Source organism: Lissotriton helveticus, chromosome 4_1 (genome assembly GCF_964261635.1).
Source record: "Lissotriton helveticus chromosome 4_1, aLisHel1.1, whole genome shotgun sequence".
In the NCBI taxonomy this organism is placed as follows: domain Eukaryota; kingdom Metazoa; phylum Chordata; class Amphibia; order Caudata; family Salamandridae; genus Lissotriton; species Lissotriton helveticus.
The window spans coordinates 442,037,848-442,058,240 of NC_136063.1; the positions used below are offsets into that span (position 1 = coordinate 442,037,848).

Genomic DNA, 20,393 nt, shown 5'->3' on the forward strand with positions numbered 1-20,393 from the left:
TAGGAACTCTATTGCCGGCTTGAGGACCTTTGTGAAGCACCAAGGTATTGACAGCAGTCCGAAGGGGAGAGTGACGAACTCAAAGGTCTGGGAGCTCCATATGAACTGAAGAAACCGGGGATGAGGGGAGGAAAACCGTAACTGTCAGGTTCACGTCCTTCGGATCTAAGTGCACCATCCAGTCGGAGGGGGTTAAAACGTCTCTTAGAAGGTGGATACCCTCCATCTTGAAGTGGCGGTACACCAGCCACTCCTTCAAGTCTCTGAGGTTGGTAACCATTCTGCGACCGCCGCCGGTCTTGTCAACCAGAAAAAGGTTACTCAGAAAACCATTGGGGTGTAGGACTGAACCGCAGGTGGCCCCTTTTTGTAGGAGGGCTAAGACCTCTTTGTAGATAAGAGCTGCACCGCTCTGGGAAAAACATATGGGACGCGGTCGGGAGGTTTGGTGAGGGCAACCATAAAACTCAATATGGAAGCCCTGCACCATCTGTAAGACCCATGCATCTGAGGTTATAGAGGCCCATGTTGGGAGAAAAAGTGGCAGACAGCCACCTACCCTTATCCGAGAGGAAGGGAGGACTCTTAGCTCTTCCAGAGGTGCCGTCAGCTTGACCCTCTTAGCATCGAGGACCTCGGAACTGCTGTCCTCTTGTCGGGTAGAAGCTGTTAAAGTGGAGGATGTTATAGTATTGGCCGCGTCCTGAGCCTTGTCCCCTGTGGGGTAGGGGAAGCAGGTAGGATAAGCGGGCGGTCGAGCTGCCCCTGCCTCGACCGCCCCCCTACGAAAACCCTTGGGGGAAAGATGTGCTTTATGTTGGACTGCCCTTGCTATGGGCTTGCCCTCACCTTCGAGACTACTGGGGGAGGGTCAGAAATGCAATTGCGGAAGTCACACATGTGCCGATCCAGGACAACATTCTGGAGTGTCTACTGGGTTTCCGTAGGCGTGCAAGCGCTTTGAAAGTTCAACTGCGCTTCCTGGAGCGTGCCCTCATACTGGCCATACGAGCGATCACCATGCGATGGAAATCCCCTAGATGCCCTCCACTATTCGTGTGCCAAGAAGAGGTGATACGATGGTGCAGTGCCGAAAGTGCAGCAATTAGGCGTGAGGAGGCGCGTGGTATAGGAAAACATCCCATTTCTGTGCAGTGTGATCTCATGCTGGAAGGTTTTAAAACGCTAGATCTTCTCCCGACACCAATCGCTCCTATCCCGTAATATAACTAATTATAGGTGATACATGATCCTGTGTTATTAAAGGTCCTATTCACATTACACCTGCACATCAGCAGTAACTCTTAGCAAGTGGTATAAACACAAACGCACCAGGTTGAGTGCTTCACGAGAGGCGACAGACCAGGAGGGAGGGTGGGGGGGGGGGGGGTTATACGTTAATGGGGTTGTTTAGAAATAGACTGTACAACTACACTGAGAGATATTTTTGCATCTTGTGCGCATGCACTTACTGTTTCACGGTCACAAAGATTGCCTTATATTTCTCTGGCATATACAAGCAGTCTGTACAAAGGTGATGTTTGTATACGATTGGGAAAAAAATGCCATATTGTACTTGCTATGACACATTGAATTTACTTTGTGGCGCTCAATAAAGTTTGTTAAAAAAAAAAATGTTGGACTGCGCCTTCTCCAGCGACGTGAAAGTCGCCATGAACTTTCCGAGTTCCTTCACAAAAGGATCCCCAAATAACCCCCCTTGGGTAACGCTCTCGCCTCGGAAGTGGCCAGGTCCCCCAGCTTTGGGTTCACCTTAATGAGTAGGGAGCAACAAAGCTCCATAGAAAATGCGCAGTTGGCGTTTCCCATAAAACATTATTGCGCGCTGCACCCACCCCAAAGAAGACTTCCAGGGGAATGAGGGAACCCACAGGTTTTGGCTTCTTCCACCATATCCAAGATTTTGGTCACGGGACCTATGGCATCCAGAAGCTTGTCTTGGCAAGAGCGCCATGACCGGTCTATTCCTTTCTTTGGCTCTTTTATGAACTTGGCCAAGAAGGTGGCCATATTGGAGTCTGTCTGGAGTGAGGGCGACCTTTCTTTCAAACGTGGGGCGTGGGCACTGTGCTCGAAGGCGATTATAGGCATCTTTCTGAAAAGGTTTGCGAAGAGGTCCGCTCCGTACTTCGCCACTTTATCAGCTGTAACCCAGTCCGCCGACCTGAGATGGATAATATCATCCATGTTCAGCATATTTGAAGTGCTGTCCATCGCCAGAGCGGGGTCCGAAGCTGGGTGCCAGGGCCTGGAGGTGCCCACTTCGTCATCCAAATTCCCTGTGGAATCTCCGTCATGCAGGTCTGGAATGTCTGGCCGTGGGGGGCTTGGGATAAGCCTCCGGGGTCCCTGCGGGGCCCTCAGGAGGGGGATCCTGCGCCAAGAAGGCCTTCTTGAGGTGCGCAAAGGTGTCACGGTCAACCTCTTCCTCACATTTTTTGGGGGGTGGGGACCCATCACCTGGGGCGTCTTGGGTGGGCTTAACTGGTTCAGGTGTGGTAGATTTGGTAAGTTTTGTTCACTCCTGAGCAATCTGCTTGGAGAGGTACTGTTTAAGTGGAGCCATAGCTTTATCACTGCCCCGTAGATGGAGGCGTCTACTGCCTCGTAAAAGTCTTCGTCCTACTAAAGGAAAGACAATGAGTTTACCTCTTCATAGGTGGTCTGAGAGAAGTCCAAGGTTACTGTATGCCATCTGGCTGTGAAAATGCACTTTGCGCTATGCCCTGGGGTTACCAGTGGCAAGAATACGACCTGAGAACAAGTAATATGGGCTAGGGAAGCCCTGATAATGTACACGCAGAGCGTATGAGATGAGGTGCTGGGAGGGAGCCCAGGTGCTGGGGGTGGACCGGAGGCACACTATTTATAGGGTGCAAGCCTTGGGGACACACTAGCACTCTGTACTATTTTGAAGGGTCCACTGGGTGCCCGGAACGGTGTCTGACTACTGGCCTTCAGTGGTTGTGAAATATACTGACCCCGCAGGACATTCAAAACAAGGCAAAATACAGACCCCGAGGGGACGTCAAGAAATTGAATGTATATGGGAGAATACAGATTCCCACTGTGTGGGAGACGTGCGTTGCAGAGACACGCCACTAGCAGCGCCCTCTAGTGGGTGGAGGACTGCACCGAGGTCAAGTGTTGGACAAAAGTCGTGTAAGGCGCACAGTAGTTGTCCTGTGACGGTACAGGGATCTTAAAAATAAGTGCTGCAGTGTTAACACAGTCAATTAATCACATACCATCAATTCATTAGCAGACAAAATCTTTATAAAACGAGAGTAAACAGAAACACCACTTAACTAGTGCTGGGCAGCAAAGAAAGAGGGAGTGCAAGCAGCGACACAGGACTATGTTGGGGCCATGCTGCAGGAGTAGAAGGACTTATGAACGTTTTTTTTTCCTGGTGTTCATGGAAAAAGTAGTTTAATAATGTTAAAAATTACTACCGTGTTTTAAATGGTGTCATTAAAACGAAGGAAGAAAGCATAATCCTCAACTCGAGTCCTGACATAGAATCCACGTTTCACTTGCTCACCTCTGATGTTGTCTGGCTCTCACCCTAGATCATTGTGGCAGGACCTCTTACTTTATTCAGTGATGTTGGTTATTCATGCTCTGCAAACAGGAGAGCACTGCAGACTCCCTCTTAAACTGTCATTGTGGGGGTTTGCTTGCCTTTCCATAGGTATTATTACTTCTGCATTGCTCTGTCTCTCCACCATCAAGCTCTGTTCAATATTAATGTCCGCTCTCATACCCTCTCTTCCACCAAAGATCCCACAAATACCTCTGCAGGTTCTTCTCCATAATCCTTGCAATCCCTGCCCTTTCACTCTCAAACTGCATTGCTGACAGCAATCAGTATTACAATTATTTTATTGTTAATGTTGAGTTTAGAGGAATTACTCTTGTTGTGGTGACCATAATTCTGGAATAAAACATAATATGTGTATATTTAGAGTCTGCATTCACCTTATATTGGCACTACTGACAGGTATCTGATGCATCTTGCCGTCAAAGTGAATAGTACTCCATTTTATCACTTTCGGAAGTATGGTAGGATAATTTGACCCACCCAATTTGTTCCCCGTCACCACAGTGTCAAATCGCTCAATGGATGCATTTGTCCAGAGTCACTAGACCGGCCTCGCAAACACAATGTAGACTTTGGAAAGTACACCTTGTATTAATGTAAATTAAGTGTTTTTATTCTTAAAGTTATGATTTACACTGTATGTTTTCTTTCCTCTAAAAGTCTAGGTAAAACATATGTTTGGTGTTAACACCAAGAATCTGTTATAACCTAAATATATATTTTACAGGTTTCTTACGACTTGGGCACCATGTACTTCCAGCAGGGTTCCTCAGACTCCTCCGCTTATGAAAAGGCTAGGGAAAAAATCTTCAGAACAAAAGAGCTTGTTTCAAAGGTATTTTTAAATTTGAAATACTTCTTAATGTTATTTCTACATCTAACAAATTAAGTTTCTTAAAAAAGCAGTCGTCAGTAACCAAACTGTTGACTTTATGTGGACTTCATGAAGAAGAGAAGTAACGATTGAAGAATATTAAACAGAGGCAACCGCTTTCAAGTAAGTAACTTGAACCATCCTAGCCAACCTTTGTCAAACTCCCTAGTACTATGACATATATGAAAGTCAACAAACAGCTGTTTTAAAAAGATATTTAATAAAAACAATGACATCTGTATTGTCAGGAGGGTGACTGCTGCAGTTTTTAATAAAAAAAATTGCAGTCTTAGTGTTATTTTTATAATATTATGCAAAAAATAAATTTGCTAGTGATTAACTGCTTTTTACTTCAGTGCTTTCTGTCAACTTCTGTAAAAAACGTCTTTTGAAGTCCATCTTAGGCCTACAACTGAGGAAAGAGTAGTGTTAACTGATTTTTAAAATGTATATATGAGAAACCCTGTCATTTGCCATCCCACAGTACAATGGTCAGTTATAATGTCATGTTTAACTTTGATTACTGTAATATTTTTCAGTTGCATCCATATTAGCAGTATTATTATTTTTTTGGGAACATTTTTTTATTAGAAGGTATCAGCACAGCACAACACTTATTAGATTGGTCAGTACAGTTGTAGTATAATGGTACATATTACATATCAAACAATAGTATCCACATTCCATTAATCTCTATTGTACCTCATGGATCATATAGTTGTATGTACAGAACTCATAAAAACCCATCACTCCATATTGTAATCGCCATGGGCCTTCACCTCACTGTGGATCGTGGTGTAAGGACATACCTCAGGCAGAGGAGCCATATCCGAGGATTACTGCATCAACGTGCTACATAGCATTAAACCTTGAATTGAACAAACTCGCTTACTTCCCCACCCACCTCCCTCCCCGGATACTCAGCAACTTTTTCAAACATATATATTCAGTCCAACCCAGTATAGCAATTTATACAAAAGTTTCAATATTGTGGCCCTTGGCAGCATCCCATTGTATACTACAAGACTATACTGTAGCCCATATTCTGTACCTCTTATGTCCGAACTTAACACGCTCTAGAAGCAATACCCTTGTATGTCCATAGCGCCAAACTCCTCCAAAAGAATATACCATTCCATAGATATAGGTGTCTTGCGCAGCCCACGCTGTTCCTTTTCTTTTTAATTCTGCACTTTCCGCCCTACCCCATTGCATCATCTCATCATACCAGTCCTTCAGTGACGGCGACCTAGCATTTTTCCATTTCATTGTAATGTTACGTTTGGCCCATATAAGTCCCAAATTATTGAATTTCGTGACTGGGCTACCTTTCTTCCCTTTGGGGCCCAGACCCAGCAAACAGTATTCCAGCCTGTCGTTATTTCTCACTGGAACTATATCTGTTAATATCTCACAGACTGTTACCCAGTTGTGTCGCAGTCGTGGTCAACTCCACAACATACGTCGAAGATCCGGTGGCGGTGATTGACAGCTTGGGCACACATCCGATGCGTCTTGAAACATAGCACTCAGTTTACACGGTGTCAGGTAGGCTCTATGCAGGAGCATGAGTTGAATAAACTTGAATTTTGGGTTTCTCAACACCTTTCTGGGGTATTCTAACATCGCACACCATTCCTTATCACTGAGCACTCGACCTATATCTACATCCCATTTGGTACAAAGGGGTTGGAGAAATACCGCTGCTATTGTACGGATGCCTATGTACATCCATTTCGTTAAGTGTCGACCATTGTCCATCAAATGTTGCATTGTGAGTAATGCTTGCGTAGCTGGTTCCACACCCCTAGGAGCCCGTTTAGTCATATATAACGAGAAATACTTGCGTGTATAATAAACAGTGTGTCGGGCACTCCGTGTTCACGAATGAATACATCATGAGGCATCAGGGTACCCTCTTTGAAGAATGCACCTACTGTGGTCACTCCTTCAACTTCCCACACCGCATTCTTCTATTAGTGACCCTGCCTAGTTGTGTGGGGATCCCCAAAAGTGGTATAGTTGGGGCATGTGGAGTCATTGACTTCAGTATTTTTAAAAGTAATTGTTTACAGCAACAATCGAAGCACTGCAAAAAATGCATCAATCCTATTGTGATAGTTTCATTTTATATTAAAATGCAATCTGAATGCTGGATCGCCTTGGAAGAGAAGAAGGGAGCCGTGTTAATATGTAACCGTAATCCTTCTTAATATTTATATCCGATTGTGAATAGACAAACTGGATGGCACAAGCTAGAGAATCCTAAATTTTACTTAAGTTAGTGTTTTGTACGGAATGGCACTATGCCAACACAGCTATCTTCCAGAATTAGCATTTAATAAGGCAATAGAACAGGGAGGCCCCCCTGGGGGTGTGGGAATTGAGTTAGCCTGTGAGGCACTAGACACGCGTATCCTAGAAGCGCTAGACTGCACAGCGCCATGGACGCAGAATACACCCCTGAGAAAATCCAAATCAGCCCCATGGTTCAACGTTGAACTGCGCGAAAAGAAAGCCGAGTGCAAACGCCTAGAGAGGAGATGGAGAGGAAGCTATTCCGAGATAGAGAGGGATGGATATAAAAGGGGCCTGAGACAATACCACGCTCTCATCCGGAAAGCCCGCAAAGCCTACTCCAGCACCAGAATTGAAGGTGCGGATAACTCCATGAAGGAGCTGTTTCTAGTATGTATGGAACTGTCAGATCTCGCCAGGACAGCAGCCCCCATGAGTGGATCCGTTAAATCATGTAATCAGGTAGCAGAGTTCTTTGCTAGTAAGGTAGACAAGATCTACTCCGCCTTTCCAGATTCAGCCAGGATGGGTGATGGCAAGACTGAAACCCCCATTATCCAAGACAAGAACTGCCTTACTGCATTTGTGGTACCCTCTCGAGAAGCTTTATGCCAGATTGTAGGAAGCATTAAATCTGGCTCCCCCAGAGACCCAGCACCCCCCAAAATACTTCATGGCGGTATAGAAACTCTTGAGCCCCACATCAGACATTTACTTGAACTCGCCTTCAACTCAGGACATGTACCTAAAACCTAGAAGAAAGCAGTGGTCCTTCCTCTGAGGAAGAAGCCCAATATTAGTATGGAGAAATTAGAAAATCTACGTCCCATCTCGCTGCTCCCATATTTCGCTAAGATCGCGGAAAAAGCGGTCAATAAACAACTCTCTGCCCATATGGAGGCCAACAGCTTGCTCCACTCTTCCCAGTCTGGCTTCCGTGTCCTCCACTCGACGGAGTCAGCCCTACTACTACTCTACGGAAACCTTACGTAAATATGCGGACGAAGGTCAAACAGCGGCTATGATGTTGCTCGATCTTAGTGCTGCATTCGACACTGTAGCTCATCACACTCTGCTACAGTGTCTGAAAAAGGGAGGAGTGGTGGGCAATGCATGGAAATGGTTGGAGTCATTCTTAACTGACCGTAGCTTCCAGGTAGCACAGGGGGCTTTTCGGTCTAAGGAATTAAGTCTCAAACAGGGAGTACCACAGGGGTCCAGCCTCAGCCCCACACTATTTAATCTATATGTGGCACCAGTGGCAGGTATCACAGATAGATTTGGGATTGAGGTAGTGTTGTATGCTGACGACACTCAACTGATCGTGACCTTGTCACAACCCAAGGAACAATGTGCCGCCAATTTTTCCGCATGTATGCAGGAGCTTGCCACATGGATGGCTGACAATTGTCTCCAATTAAATGGTAACAAGACGGAGGTGCTGATTGTAGGCAGAACCCATTCAGTCTGGACCTCGGCCTGGTGGCCGGATAGGCTGGGTGTACTTCCCACTCCCAGCAACCCAGTGAAGAACTTAGGGATCTGGATAGACAATAAAATATCGTTTGAACACCAGACCAAGGCCACTTGTTTTGGAAGCTACGGGTCCTCAGGAAAACACTGGATCTCGTGCCTCTGCCGGTCAGACAAACCCTGGTCCATGCCCTAATAACATCCAGACTGGACTATGGGAATGTCCTGTACTTGGGGGCCAGTGCAAAATGTCTCCAGAGACTACAGCGAATACAAAATGCGGCTGCCCGCCTGATCTTGCTGCTGCCCAGAAGAGCATCAGCAAAAAAGCACTCAGGACCTTGCATTGGTTACCGGTTCGGGAGCGGGTGAGATTCAAGGCCCTCTGTGTAGGTCACCGTATTCGTCAGGGAAGGGGCCCTAAATACTTACATAGTTTTCTTAGTCGGTACGAGCCTACCAGACAGTTAAGGTCAAAGGGGACGGGACAAGTTCATGTCCCTAGGTTCAACAGAGTGAGAATGGGAGGACGCTCTTTCAGGGTCCTGACCGCTACGGAGTGGAACAAACTGCCACAGAGGCTACGTCTTGAAACGTCCGAGTCCATCTTCAGGAGAGAACTTAAAACCACTCTATTCCCCAAAGACTAAGCCAGTTCTGAGGAAACTCGTATCTCACCGGCACCGACCCAGGAGAGTGTTTAGGAGGGAGCAGCGCGGGGACGCACTAGCCAGTGCAACCAGGCGCTTTATAAGCTGTATAAAATAAATAAAATAAAATGGTACATATTTCTACCTACTTTCAAACTCAGACCTGGTCTGTCCTTTCCCATGAAATGATCAGAGTATCCATGTATGGAAAAACAAAACGTTCCCCTTGACTGGATCTGGTGCCTCGCTAGACCCTAAGTTGTGGCTAGAGTATAAGGACTCCTTGCGCATTTCCTGAAAAGCTGCATTTCTTAACACTTTGAAATCTCAGTAGGCTTCGGATCTTGGAACAAGTGTTTACTTGACCTTGGAGTAAGTTTCATTTGAATTCCAGCTTAAACATTGTATCGCTTCTGTTTTTGAAGCATCTCCACATCACCAAGGCAAATCCAAAATGTTCCTGTTGACATTATTTACTTGAATTCTAAATGTGTTCTTCACCTTTATTGGAAGGGTGGTTACCTTGCAGCGCACAGTTGTAGAGAGATAAGTCTTCATGTTCTGCTGCAGCCAACCTAAGATTGGACTGTACGCTGCCCATTATCTGCAATCTGAATATGGCATATGCATCATATTTCTGGGAGTCTGCTAGTCATAACTAAGATGTGCGCTATCTTAACCTAACCTTTGTTTTTTGTCTTTTGTTCTTTCTGCTTCCTCTTGCTCTACTGACTTCAAGCACAGACTGAAGTTCTACTGAGGTTACTAGATTGGGTGGGTGGGTTATTTATAATGATTGGGAAGACACTCGTTGAGTCATGGCGTGTTTATCCGGGGTGGGTGAAGGGGAGCTGTTCAGAGGTTATAGTTATAGTTTGTGCAGCAGCAATTGAGTATCATTTCATGCTGGGGCCGGGAAAGGTGGAAGGGAGGGGTAAGGGGGTGATGGACATGGTTGGTGTTACTTTTTGAAATGGTTGACGTAGTGCGTATGCTGACATAGAATGTACAGGGGCTGAATTAATTGTCAAATGATATAGAACCCACACTTACCTTAGGGGGCCGGGAGTACAGATTGCGTTCCTCCAGGAGATACACCTCTTGGAGGCAGAAGCCCAGACACCCCATAAGAAATGCGGGGCAACTATATTCCTCCACTTATTCCTCCTGTGCCAGAGGGGTGTCCACATGGGTGGGCCCGGGCGGCCCATTCCAAATGCTAGGGTTGGTTGCTGACATGACTGGGCAGTATCTACTGGACGGATGGGAACTTTGCATGCTTAATGTATGTGCAACTAACACTGACGATGATGAGTTCTTTGGAGCTCTAGAAACTGAGTTATTAGCCTACGCTGGACTGCCTATCATTTGGGCTGGTGATTTAATTGTGTTTTCGATGGTCACCTAGACCTAGGGTTGTGTGAAACAATGAATAGACTTCAATTTGCTGGCGTATGGAGGGAACTCCTCCCCACAGTAAAGGAATATTCTTATTATTCCCCCATTCAGTCGGTAGGACTGTTTTCAACTTACAAGTGAAGCTTCCTTCTATCGTGAAGGTAAACTAGCCGGGACGCTTTCTGCAGACCACACCCCCTTACAATTGCAGTGTGAAGTGAGGGGGGTCACAGGTCCTGTGTCCCCTTGTGGAGTTTTCGACCTGAGGCGTTGAGAGACCCAGAATATAACATAGATATTAAAGAAACTCTCCAAGGCTTCTTCACTACAAATTGAAACACCGCCCACAGGCGCTGAGTGGGCTCTTAAGGTGATTGTCCGAAGTGTAAGCCTGGCAAGTCCTTTGGCATCAGAAGAAAATTGGAGCAGAGGCAAGCACTGGGACATGAGGTGGCAAGTGCGTCTTTAGCGTGGGCGACCAGGAAAATGGAGGCCATCTGGGATAGACTAGACTGTCATGCCTGGATGAAGTACAGGCAGCGTCTTCACAGAGAGGGTGATAGATCGGGCCACATGTGGGCCTGGCTGCTTAAATGTGAACGCCCCCACCGCTTATTTTCATCCTCCATAGACCTGATGGTTTGGTAATCATGGGTTAGGTAGTGATTACTCAATTATTACGCGGCCACCTCGCTGGGGTGTACGCTGGTCCGGCACATTTGAAAGCCCCTGGAGTCAAGGGTTTTCTAGCTCAAATGGCCATTGACGGAGGCTCAGGTAGAGGGGCTCTTAAAGGTCATAACACTGGAGGAATTGGGCAAAGCCTTTCGGGACAAGGCCGGGGGAAATGTCGGGGAACAGAAGGTTGAATATTTCCAGGCAAACTCCGCCACTTTGCTCCCCGCTCTCCTCGAGACTTTCTTCAAGGTACGTAAAGCTGGCACACTCCCAGCTCATATGCGGGACGCCCTTATAGTAATGCTCCCCAAACCAGGCAAAGACCCCGCTGAAACTGGATCTTACAGGTCTTTATGCCTAATGTTGATGTCAAACTGCGTTCCAAGTTCTGGTACTACAGAGGAGCTGGGTGATTACACATCTAGTTCTGGATAATCAATGTGGCTTTATGCTGGAAAAAGGTACCCATACGAACTTGAGACAACTTTTTCATGCAATGCATGAAACCCGGGACACTGACCTAAGAGCAGCATTGATAGCCATAAAGAAGGCATTCAACACCTTGTCATGGACTTATCTATAAGAGGTCCTCTGGCAGATGGGACTTAGTGAAGAGTTCCTAGCGTAGTTGCATCTCCTGTATAAGGTGCACAGTGCAAAATTGTACGTGGGTACTGAGGTGTCCGATACCTTTTGCATCGAGAGGGGTACCGACAGGACTGGCCATTGTCGCTGCTCCTGTTCGCCCTCGCTCTGGTGCCCCTTGCAACGTATCTCTGGGATCAGATGCAAGATCGGGGCATATGGACGAGCGACAAGACACACATCATGTCCATATATGCTCATGATATGTTGATTTATTTGAGGGATCCAGAGTGCTCTGTGCCCCTTCTCCTGTGACTGATGGCGAACTTTGGCGAGGTGTTGGGGCTTCGCGTTAATCGCCACAAGACGTTACTGTACCACCTGGCAGCACTGGTCACCCTAGATGAAGCTGATCTCCCAGCTGTGGGCTTGCCTTGGGAAACACAGAGTTTCTGCTATCTTGGTCTGCAGATAACTCATGACCGCTGCCTCCAATACGAGCTGAACATTGATAGAGTAATGGAAGGCCTTGCAGCCTCTGTGCGGTTCTGGATTGCACTGCATTTCTCAGCGATAGGTAGGGTGGCTTTAAGCATAATGGTCTTGTTACCCCTGCTGGCTTTACGCAATGCACAATTTGTTTTGTTTGCTGCCATCCATGCTGTTTCAGCAGTTTGATATGCTGTTGGTGAATCTGGTCTGGGCGAGTAAGACGAGCAGGATCTGCCTGGAGATCGTGAAATTGAATTTCAGTCGGGGTGGACTTGGTTTCCCGATCCTCCAACTATATTATCTAGCGGGTCTATTACCATACGCTGAAATGTGGTGGGATGACAGAGCTAACTGGTAGAAGGAATTGCTCCCCGCATCCTCTGTGACCCCTGAGCTCCCCAAACTGCTTATGAGCTGTAGTAGTCTTCCGGTGGGTAATCAGTTTATTGTTACTCAGGTGGCCCAAGTGTGGGAAAAGGCTATCACGAAAGTTCTAAAGTGGGCACCCCATGCCAGGCTCCTCCCAATCTGATGGCTGCACCCCTTCTTGCATGTTCGGGATTTTATGGATGTTACTAAATGGCTGGAGGGGTTTGCCAGAGTATGGGAGATCTATTCCTAAGTGGCATATTTATGTATGTGGAGGAGGTTGGAACTCACTATGGTATAGACCAGGAACAGTTTTTGCAATATGCAAGCATATCACGCACAGCCTATGAGATCTGGACATAATTTCCTGAGGAATCAGAGCAGTTGCAAATTCTACAAGTGATTCTAGATCCTGGTACCTTCAAGGTTATTATCCTCCCTAAATGCAAACCTAGAAAACGACAGGCAGATGAATATAGCGCTGAAGCGCGCCACCAGGGATAGAGTGTTGGAGACCCGTCTTATGGATGGGGAATGGATCAGAGCTCTCGCAGGTGCGAGAAGTAGCCAGCAATGCTCAATTTAAGTTGGTGCAATTTTACTCCCTGTATTGAGCATACTTGACGGTACGGCACTTGCAAAAGGCTTATCCGACTCATCATGCGGGTCGCGCTAGGTGTGGTGCGATCCCATCAGATTTTGGATATGTAGTTGGACTGTGCGCAGTTACAGACGTTTTGGGGTGAGGTACAGCACAGGGTAACAAAGGTGACTTTAGAACCTACGACCCGGCACTGCCTACTGGGGCTGTTGCCTCTTCCCAAGAAGGGGGAAAAAAATTACACATTCGCTCAACTTGAAGAAAAAGAAACCTTCTTAGGGGTTCACTGATACACCTGGTCCTTTAAACCAACAAAGAAGAAATAGACACGGAAGCTGTAATATAAAAACAATGCATTTATTAACCTCACATGAGGGAACTTGCATTACACAGTACCCTCAGGCCACTGTAGGAGGCATTCTAAGGAGTACAGCGAACAGGGGCCTTATATACGCATAGGTTGCATAGTCCGCATAAAACCAAGGGGAGGTCCTGGCACATACAAGCATGCTTATTGAATAATATGGGTATACAAAATTTGCTTGCTCAACAAAGTGGGAGGGGAGACTAAACTGCTTACAGCAGAAAGAATAGCCTGACAGTTCTATACTAGGAGCAGGTGCATTCTACCAGCTAGGTCTTTCTGAGTATGTGCAAGGCTCTGGAAGCGGGAGAAAGCACATGGCAAGCACATGGTAAGTAAGATGGCTGCCATGTACAAAATGGCTTTCAGCTCATGCTAACAGCGATTCCTGCAATCTTTAACAAACTGGGCTTAGTACTGGCACGACCGCGCATAACCATACACTGGGTCAGTCCTACCTCGCTGACCTTGTCTAAAGGGAGGGCTGACTTCCTGAAATGTGTGGCAGCGGAGGAGTCCGGGCTCCAAAGCGTTCGTACTTGTAGCATAGAAAGAGACCTTGAGGATTGGGGCACCATGCTAGATACGTTGGGTCAAAATGATGCAGCCCTGAGAGATGAGTCTGATTCAGCCGCACCGGAGGAGGGTGGCAGGCCCTCTGCTGCAATAGCTGATTCAGGGACTGAACTCGTTAAGCCGTTGATCCTCCCACACCCTCACACTCCTACTTCCTCTACTGCTGGTGGGTCCACTTCAGAATCTCAATTAGACTAGCCTTACGCATTATTTCCTCTGGTAACGCTTGTCAGTATATGGATGCCTGGTATTGGTCTGTCCCTCTTATTTCCTTGCCCTCATTTGGGAAGCTTCTGATTCCGCGCCAACCACATCCATAATGTGAAAGTACCTAATGATGTTATGCTGCACTAATTTGTTTTGTATTGTCTTTAAAACTGAATAAACACATTTTCAAGAGACGAAATAGATGTGCCCTATTACTGAGCAGTCCCCTCTTCTACAATGCTGCATAGCTGACTACAGCAAAATCACAAGAAAATTTTAAAAAGCCAAGCAGCTCTATCTCTTCCTCAAACTCTGGAAGCAAAGCACGCATGTATCTGTTATGGGAGAATGAATCCTTTTGTTCAATGCTGATGGTAGATCAGATAACGTGTGGACCACCTTCGAACACAGTCTTTGAGCTTAAAGTTCAGCTCCCTACCCACAGTAAATAAACAACTTCTGATTGGATCCTGTCCATTCACACAGATGCAGAAAGGTGCAAAGTATCCATTGAACATACTACAAAGTGATTTACTTCTCTATAGAGAATATTGTGAGAAAAGTACAACGTGAAACTAGGGAATCAATAGAAAATTAAAAAAGTTAACAGTAGAACATAGAAAAAATTTCTGTTCTCTTTCTGCTGAAAGGGTTAATGGAAGACATGCTTCTTAAATATAATAATACTACGAATGCATTTGTAAACACAAATACCCCTAAAGAGAGGCAGTCAAAGCAGGGATTAAACTGAATGAAAATAAGGACCAGAAACCTCTTGGCAAAACATCACTCTTTAAGTGTGCTAGAGCAGCTAAGGCATTATTGAATAAAAATGATGGAAATAAAAAGTAGTTTTACTAATAGAATTAAAGAAACTAGCCATTCTACCAGAAACAAAATGAATATCCTTACAACTATGGCCTACAGACAATTCATAGACGGACATCCTAGAATAAACCTTTCTTAGCGGATTTATAAATCTACCTTGAGCTAGAACATCCTGCAAAATGAAAGGTAGCCTCGATATTCCTCATTACTAAAACAACAACACTGGATAGTACAGAGCCCAACAAAAATTACAGGCTGATTTACAGCATCCCCTTCACTCTCCACATTACCTAGAGATGAACAGTGTTTACTCATTAGTCTGGTTTTAGGGATAATCAAGGTACAAAAACTGCCCTGTTCTTCAAATACAAGGATGACTCTACTCTTTTCATATATTAGATTTCATAGCAGGTTTTGATAATCTTAGCCACACTATGATTTTTGTGTCAGTGCCTGACACAACAAGGAAGGGGGGCATGCCTTCTCAGTGATTGGAGGGTGAGATTCTTTTTGAAATGTAGTAAACATTAAGTAATGGATGGATTTGATCTGACCAAACCTCATTGAGCATATAATGGACTTTTTATAATGAGACTCTAATGTTACTATAAAATGGGGTAAAAAAAGTATCCACGTTCTGTAGAGAACACTTCAACAGTTATATTAACCACTTGGATGCTAAGGTGTTTTATGGCTTTGAATGTAATTTCCATTGAAGTCAATGGAAACTCCATGACGAGCTGGGCTCGTCATGAGCGTCGAAGGGGTTAAGGGACAAAAATGAAAACTTTAGGGATCTACTTTGACTTGATAATGTTTATAACTAGTCATTTCAGTGTAACTTTCTGTGGCTTAATAGCATATCAACGTTCTGAGACAAGCCACTTCTGTTTTAGAATTGTAAGAGATGGCCACATTTCAAGAATCAAGATTGAAGCCAAAATAGATAATTGTAAAGCACTTTTCGAGAGTACTACCAAAGAAACAAGGCTACTTCAAGCAATTGATAATATAGCTTTGAGGGGTGTAAATAATCTCCCAAGGAGGAAACACATTACTCCAAGCTTGATGGAAAGATTCTGGTTGCCCTTTGAGATGAGGGTTGAGTTTAAATACCTAACCTTAATGCATAAATCAGCTTTGGTAAAGTGCGGGTACACTTGGAAAACGTAACAAGTGTTCCAACAAGACAGTGAGCTTAGGTCATGGGGCAAAACTCTAATTAGCTGCCCTTGATTGAATAAATTCTGTCAAAATTAAGATCTTTTCTCTCTATCGAGCCATTAAAATATTGAATTGCCCTACCTGTTTTAAACTTTACACCAAGTTATTGCCATTCAAGATAGAAAATAAAACTGTTATGTTCTAGGTAACAGTCATTATGATATGACACTGTTCTTGAGCCTTTGGATGCCCAAGGCTTTTTGTTTTTTTACACTATACACATTTATAATTACAAACATAAATGCATAATTGAAGCCTCTCTATTTTGGCCTTTGTTGTCATAGGTTTTGCACTTGTTTGCACCTTTTTGTTCGCTTTGGGTTAGTAAGGAGACCATTCAGACTTTCTCTGTATCACTGCTTGCAAAGTCTTCCTTTTTCTACTTCTAATCAAGGGATCTTCTTTACCTTGGTTCAAAGTACTATTTTTGTCCCCTTGAGAATACATTCAGAAGAAGTGTTGCCAGTTCTGTGTACCCACTTTCCTACAACTTCTCTTTCCATTGTGGGGATGTGAAACACATATAAAATATCTGAAAATGGTTGAGTCCTGGGTTGTTTAAAGGTCCTGATTCTGAGACCGATATCCACTCTGGAGAAATGTTGTTTTTCAGTTACTACTGATGTTTTAAAACACTTTTGTCATTTTCTGCCTCTGCTCTATAACAATTGCCTTCATTTTTGTAGATTGGTTCAGTATCTGTCCATTGCACGATTGATGAGAAGCGGCTAGCTGGTTATTGTCAAGCATGTGGTGTTCTTGCTCCCCCTTCTGATATGCCATCGTCTCAAGGATCACTCTATAGTGTAATCCATAACTGCCTGAGATCTGGAAACTGCCAAGTAAGAAACATGAGAGCACAGTTTGTTTGATATATTTCCTGTTTTGTCCATTTCTTTTTTACATTTGACCCATGCATGATATCCGATAAATTAGAGAGATCCCTTGGGTTTAGTCATCTGTATGTCACTTCATCGACTAGTCAGTCCTGCAGTTAGTCTGATTGAATTTTGTAGTACAATGAATTGCAAGTAGATCATTGGTGTTTATTTCACAGACCTTATCTGTCTTGGGTGGGAAGAATACTAGCTACAATTTCCACTTTTAGAAAAAGCTATTTGTTTCTTGCTATACTTCATTTTGAAGTGATAATTTGAAGGACTGTATACATGCACAACCAATGAGAAATATAGACTAGTAGTTTTGGTGACTTGAGCAGTATAAATAACAGGCGGAATTATTACTCACCATAATAGAAGTTAGAAATAACATAAAACAAAACATTTGTATTTGTAAAGCGCAAGTTCATCCAGAAGAATATTTTGACGCAGGATAACAGATGTTTATTGCTACCCAATTCAATGATACTCATTTAATCGAACTCAGAAAGATGAAAGGCTGATTGGACCCACTAGGATTTAAACCTGTGACGATGAGGTCAAACACTGGCCCTGAAAGTGGATGCATTAGTCCACTAATCCTCCAGACCGTCAGAAGGGTGAAGGGCTCCAGCTGACATTTAAACTTGTGATCTGAAAGTCAAATCCGATGTCAGCAATGAGCACTGATCTCACGGAGATGTGATTCCAGCCACCTGTTTTTACTTGTTCTCCATTCTGAAAAATGTAAATAGAGTGAACAAGGTGCATTTTATTTTTTGACATCTCAAAATGTTGGTTCTTTGAATCAGAACAGCTTTATTGCAAATTGTATTTGAAATATCTTTATGATCATGAATTGAGCAGTAGTAATGGCGAGGTAGACTCCAACAGCTTGGCATATATACAACATTGAGACAGTTACAATATAGTTTTAAATTGAGAATATTGTTCAAGTAACTGATGCAGTGCGGTGTACCATTTTTTCAGCCAATAGTCAAGATTTTCCTTGAAGACAATCAAACAAACAGTTTACCTGACCAGTTCCGGCAGTCTGTGCTCAGGGAACTCTTCCAGAAAGCTCAACAAGGGTAAGAAATTGAGTGGCAAATCCCTGATGAAAAATCATTTTAAGTGAAGACATACGCTAAAATGTACCTAAATAAAAACGTAGAAGCCATGTAATAATCCTCTGATTTCTCTGCACTAATAGAATATTGCTGTCTGGTCAACTGGTCTTGACGTTATAGACATGCCCTAAATTATCTTTACCATTTTCATGTTTCCTGTTTTTATTTTTTGATGGTTAATATGAGGACATGTGTATGTCTTCTGTGCATATAAGCATGTTGTGTACTTTGGATGCTCCCCTTGCGTATCAGATTCTGAGCACTTCTTGTATATCAGGAATGTTGACGTGAGTGAGGACTTACCCTTATGAAGTGCTTGCTGAGGGACTTACTATCTCTTGGCACCGCTTTGTATTTCGTTCCCATTTGTGGCTTGCAGTTAGGAATTGTTATAGCTCCGAATTCATCAGAATTTATCAGTTGAGAGAAAATAAGACTTTTAGTACTTTGCAATTTCGACATAAGTTTGTTCAGAGCGCTATGCCAGAGTGAACAAGTAGCGAACACAGTATGCCCTATTACCATTTTCTTTATTTTATATGAATGGCTCTCTGCAAATGTTACTGTTGCTTTTGAGGCAAATTAATAATTGAAAAAGAAGCTGTCCACTGAAGAGAGCAGTGTGAAGCATTAAAGAAAAAGACCCTACTCAGTAATTCAGCCTCGATTTGGAAAGTTTTTACAGCTTTTGCTGCAGAAGTGGATGTTTGGAATCAGTCTTTGGGAGTGAGTTCCACTGTCTAGCATGTTTACAAAATCTATTGAACTTGAAGACCATAGTTGCTAGATCTCGAAGTGTGTGATTACTTGAGAGCTAGGCTGTGAATAAATGTGAATCTTAACTCAGATTGAAAGTCACACACTTGATGACTGTGAGGCAATACAGTTCAATAATGGCTTTAAAGACGACGTCCTATTGTCTGACTTTGAAAATCAAATGAGTAAGAACTTGTGCACAAACTGGAGGACAGCCACTTGATATATTAGCAGCCCCTAAACAAAGCTTTGTTTTTTTCTAGTTTACTATTACTATGGGCACCTTCTAACCCTTCAGCCAGATTTTCGTTTATGCCAGTGGGCGTGTGTTTAAGCAGGTCATAGAGACCTGAACCACTACTCCTAAATCAACATTGAATCGTTGGCCCACAAATACCTTCCCAGATTAGGTGCCTGTTTGAGAAAAGAAGGATCACCAAAACGATGGTGGATGACACCCTTTTTCCCTGTAGTGTAACTTTAGCTTATCAAAGCCACAGTCTCCTCCAACTCCTAAGTTATCAATGAAAAATCATCTCCGCACCACCAACACAAATACTCCTACATGTAACTGGCCTTATGAGTGTAGCTGCTGTCTATTTTGCCCAGAATATGTGAAATAAAGCTTTTTAGAAAATATTGAGTAACAAACTTGCCAGAGAAGAGCCCTGCTGGATCTTACATTTAATGCCAAACTACCAGGAGAAGGCATTACCCAGTTTGTTACATTGTTGCTTCCTGACTATAAATGTGTGTATAAAATACAGGGCTTGGTCTCAAAACAGCAGCTCGAAATCCATGTTGTCAATGCCTTCACCCTTCTGTGGTTGCAAGAAAATTATCCAGCAGGGACAGAAGATATTCTAATAATCAGTGCAGTGGTAGTGATCAACAAAGCCCTGCAAGTGCAGTGTTACAATGCTCTCCGTTATCATTGCACAGTGGGAGAAGGCTGAAATGGGTTAATAACTGTAAATGCTGTTTGAGCAGGGGATGCTTCTCTGTAGAATGTAATTTTAATAGTGTTTGAGGATGATGCATTGAGAATTTTTCTGTTCATAGTAAACTCATCTTTCTTTAATAGAATATGTTAGCTTCTGTCTCGGCGTTGGATGATTCCAAGTTGAAAACTTTGTTTTTAGTCTATGTGATGATGGGATTGACGTCTTTCCTGAGTTGAGGCACGCTGGTATAACTGTATTCTAAGTTACAGGTCCGTTCTTTTAACCAACCTAAATTAAGTGTAGCTTCCATTGTTGTAACTAGATGTTGCCAATATGAAAACCAAAAATTGGTGTTCGGCATCTGGGTATAACAGATGAGATGCACCTGTATCCTGACCTTAGGAAGACTTAGTCCTGTTGCCTCTGAAGTAGAAGTATTTCTC

At 43.9% G+C, this 20,393-nt stretch overlaps 1 protein-coding gene across 2 annotated transcripts in view; it reads left to right on the top strand.

Moving 5' to 3' along the window:
* The window catches only part of INTS8 (integrator complex subunit 8), a 552,137-nt gene that overhangs the window by 78,977 nt on the left and 452,767 nt on the right, over positions 1–20,393 (top strand). For both annotated transcript variants that reach the window (XM_078687009.1, XM_078687008.1), the window contains exons 8-10: positions 4,353–4,460; positions 16,929–17,084; positions 18,111–18,211. In XM_078687009.1, coding sequence (XP_078543135.1) covers positions 4,353–4,460; positions 16,929–17,084; positions 18,111–18,211 — 365 coding nt within the window. The remainder of the gene's footprint in view (positions 1–4,352; positions 4,461–16,928; positions 17,085–18,110; positions 18,212–20,393) is intronic.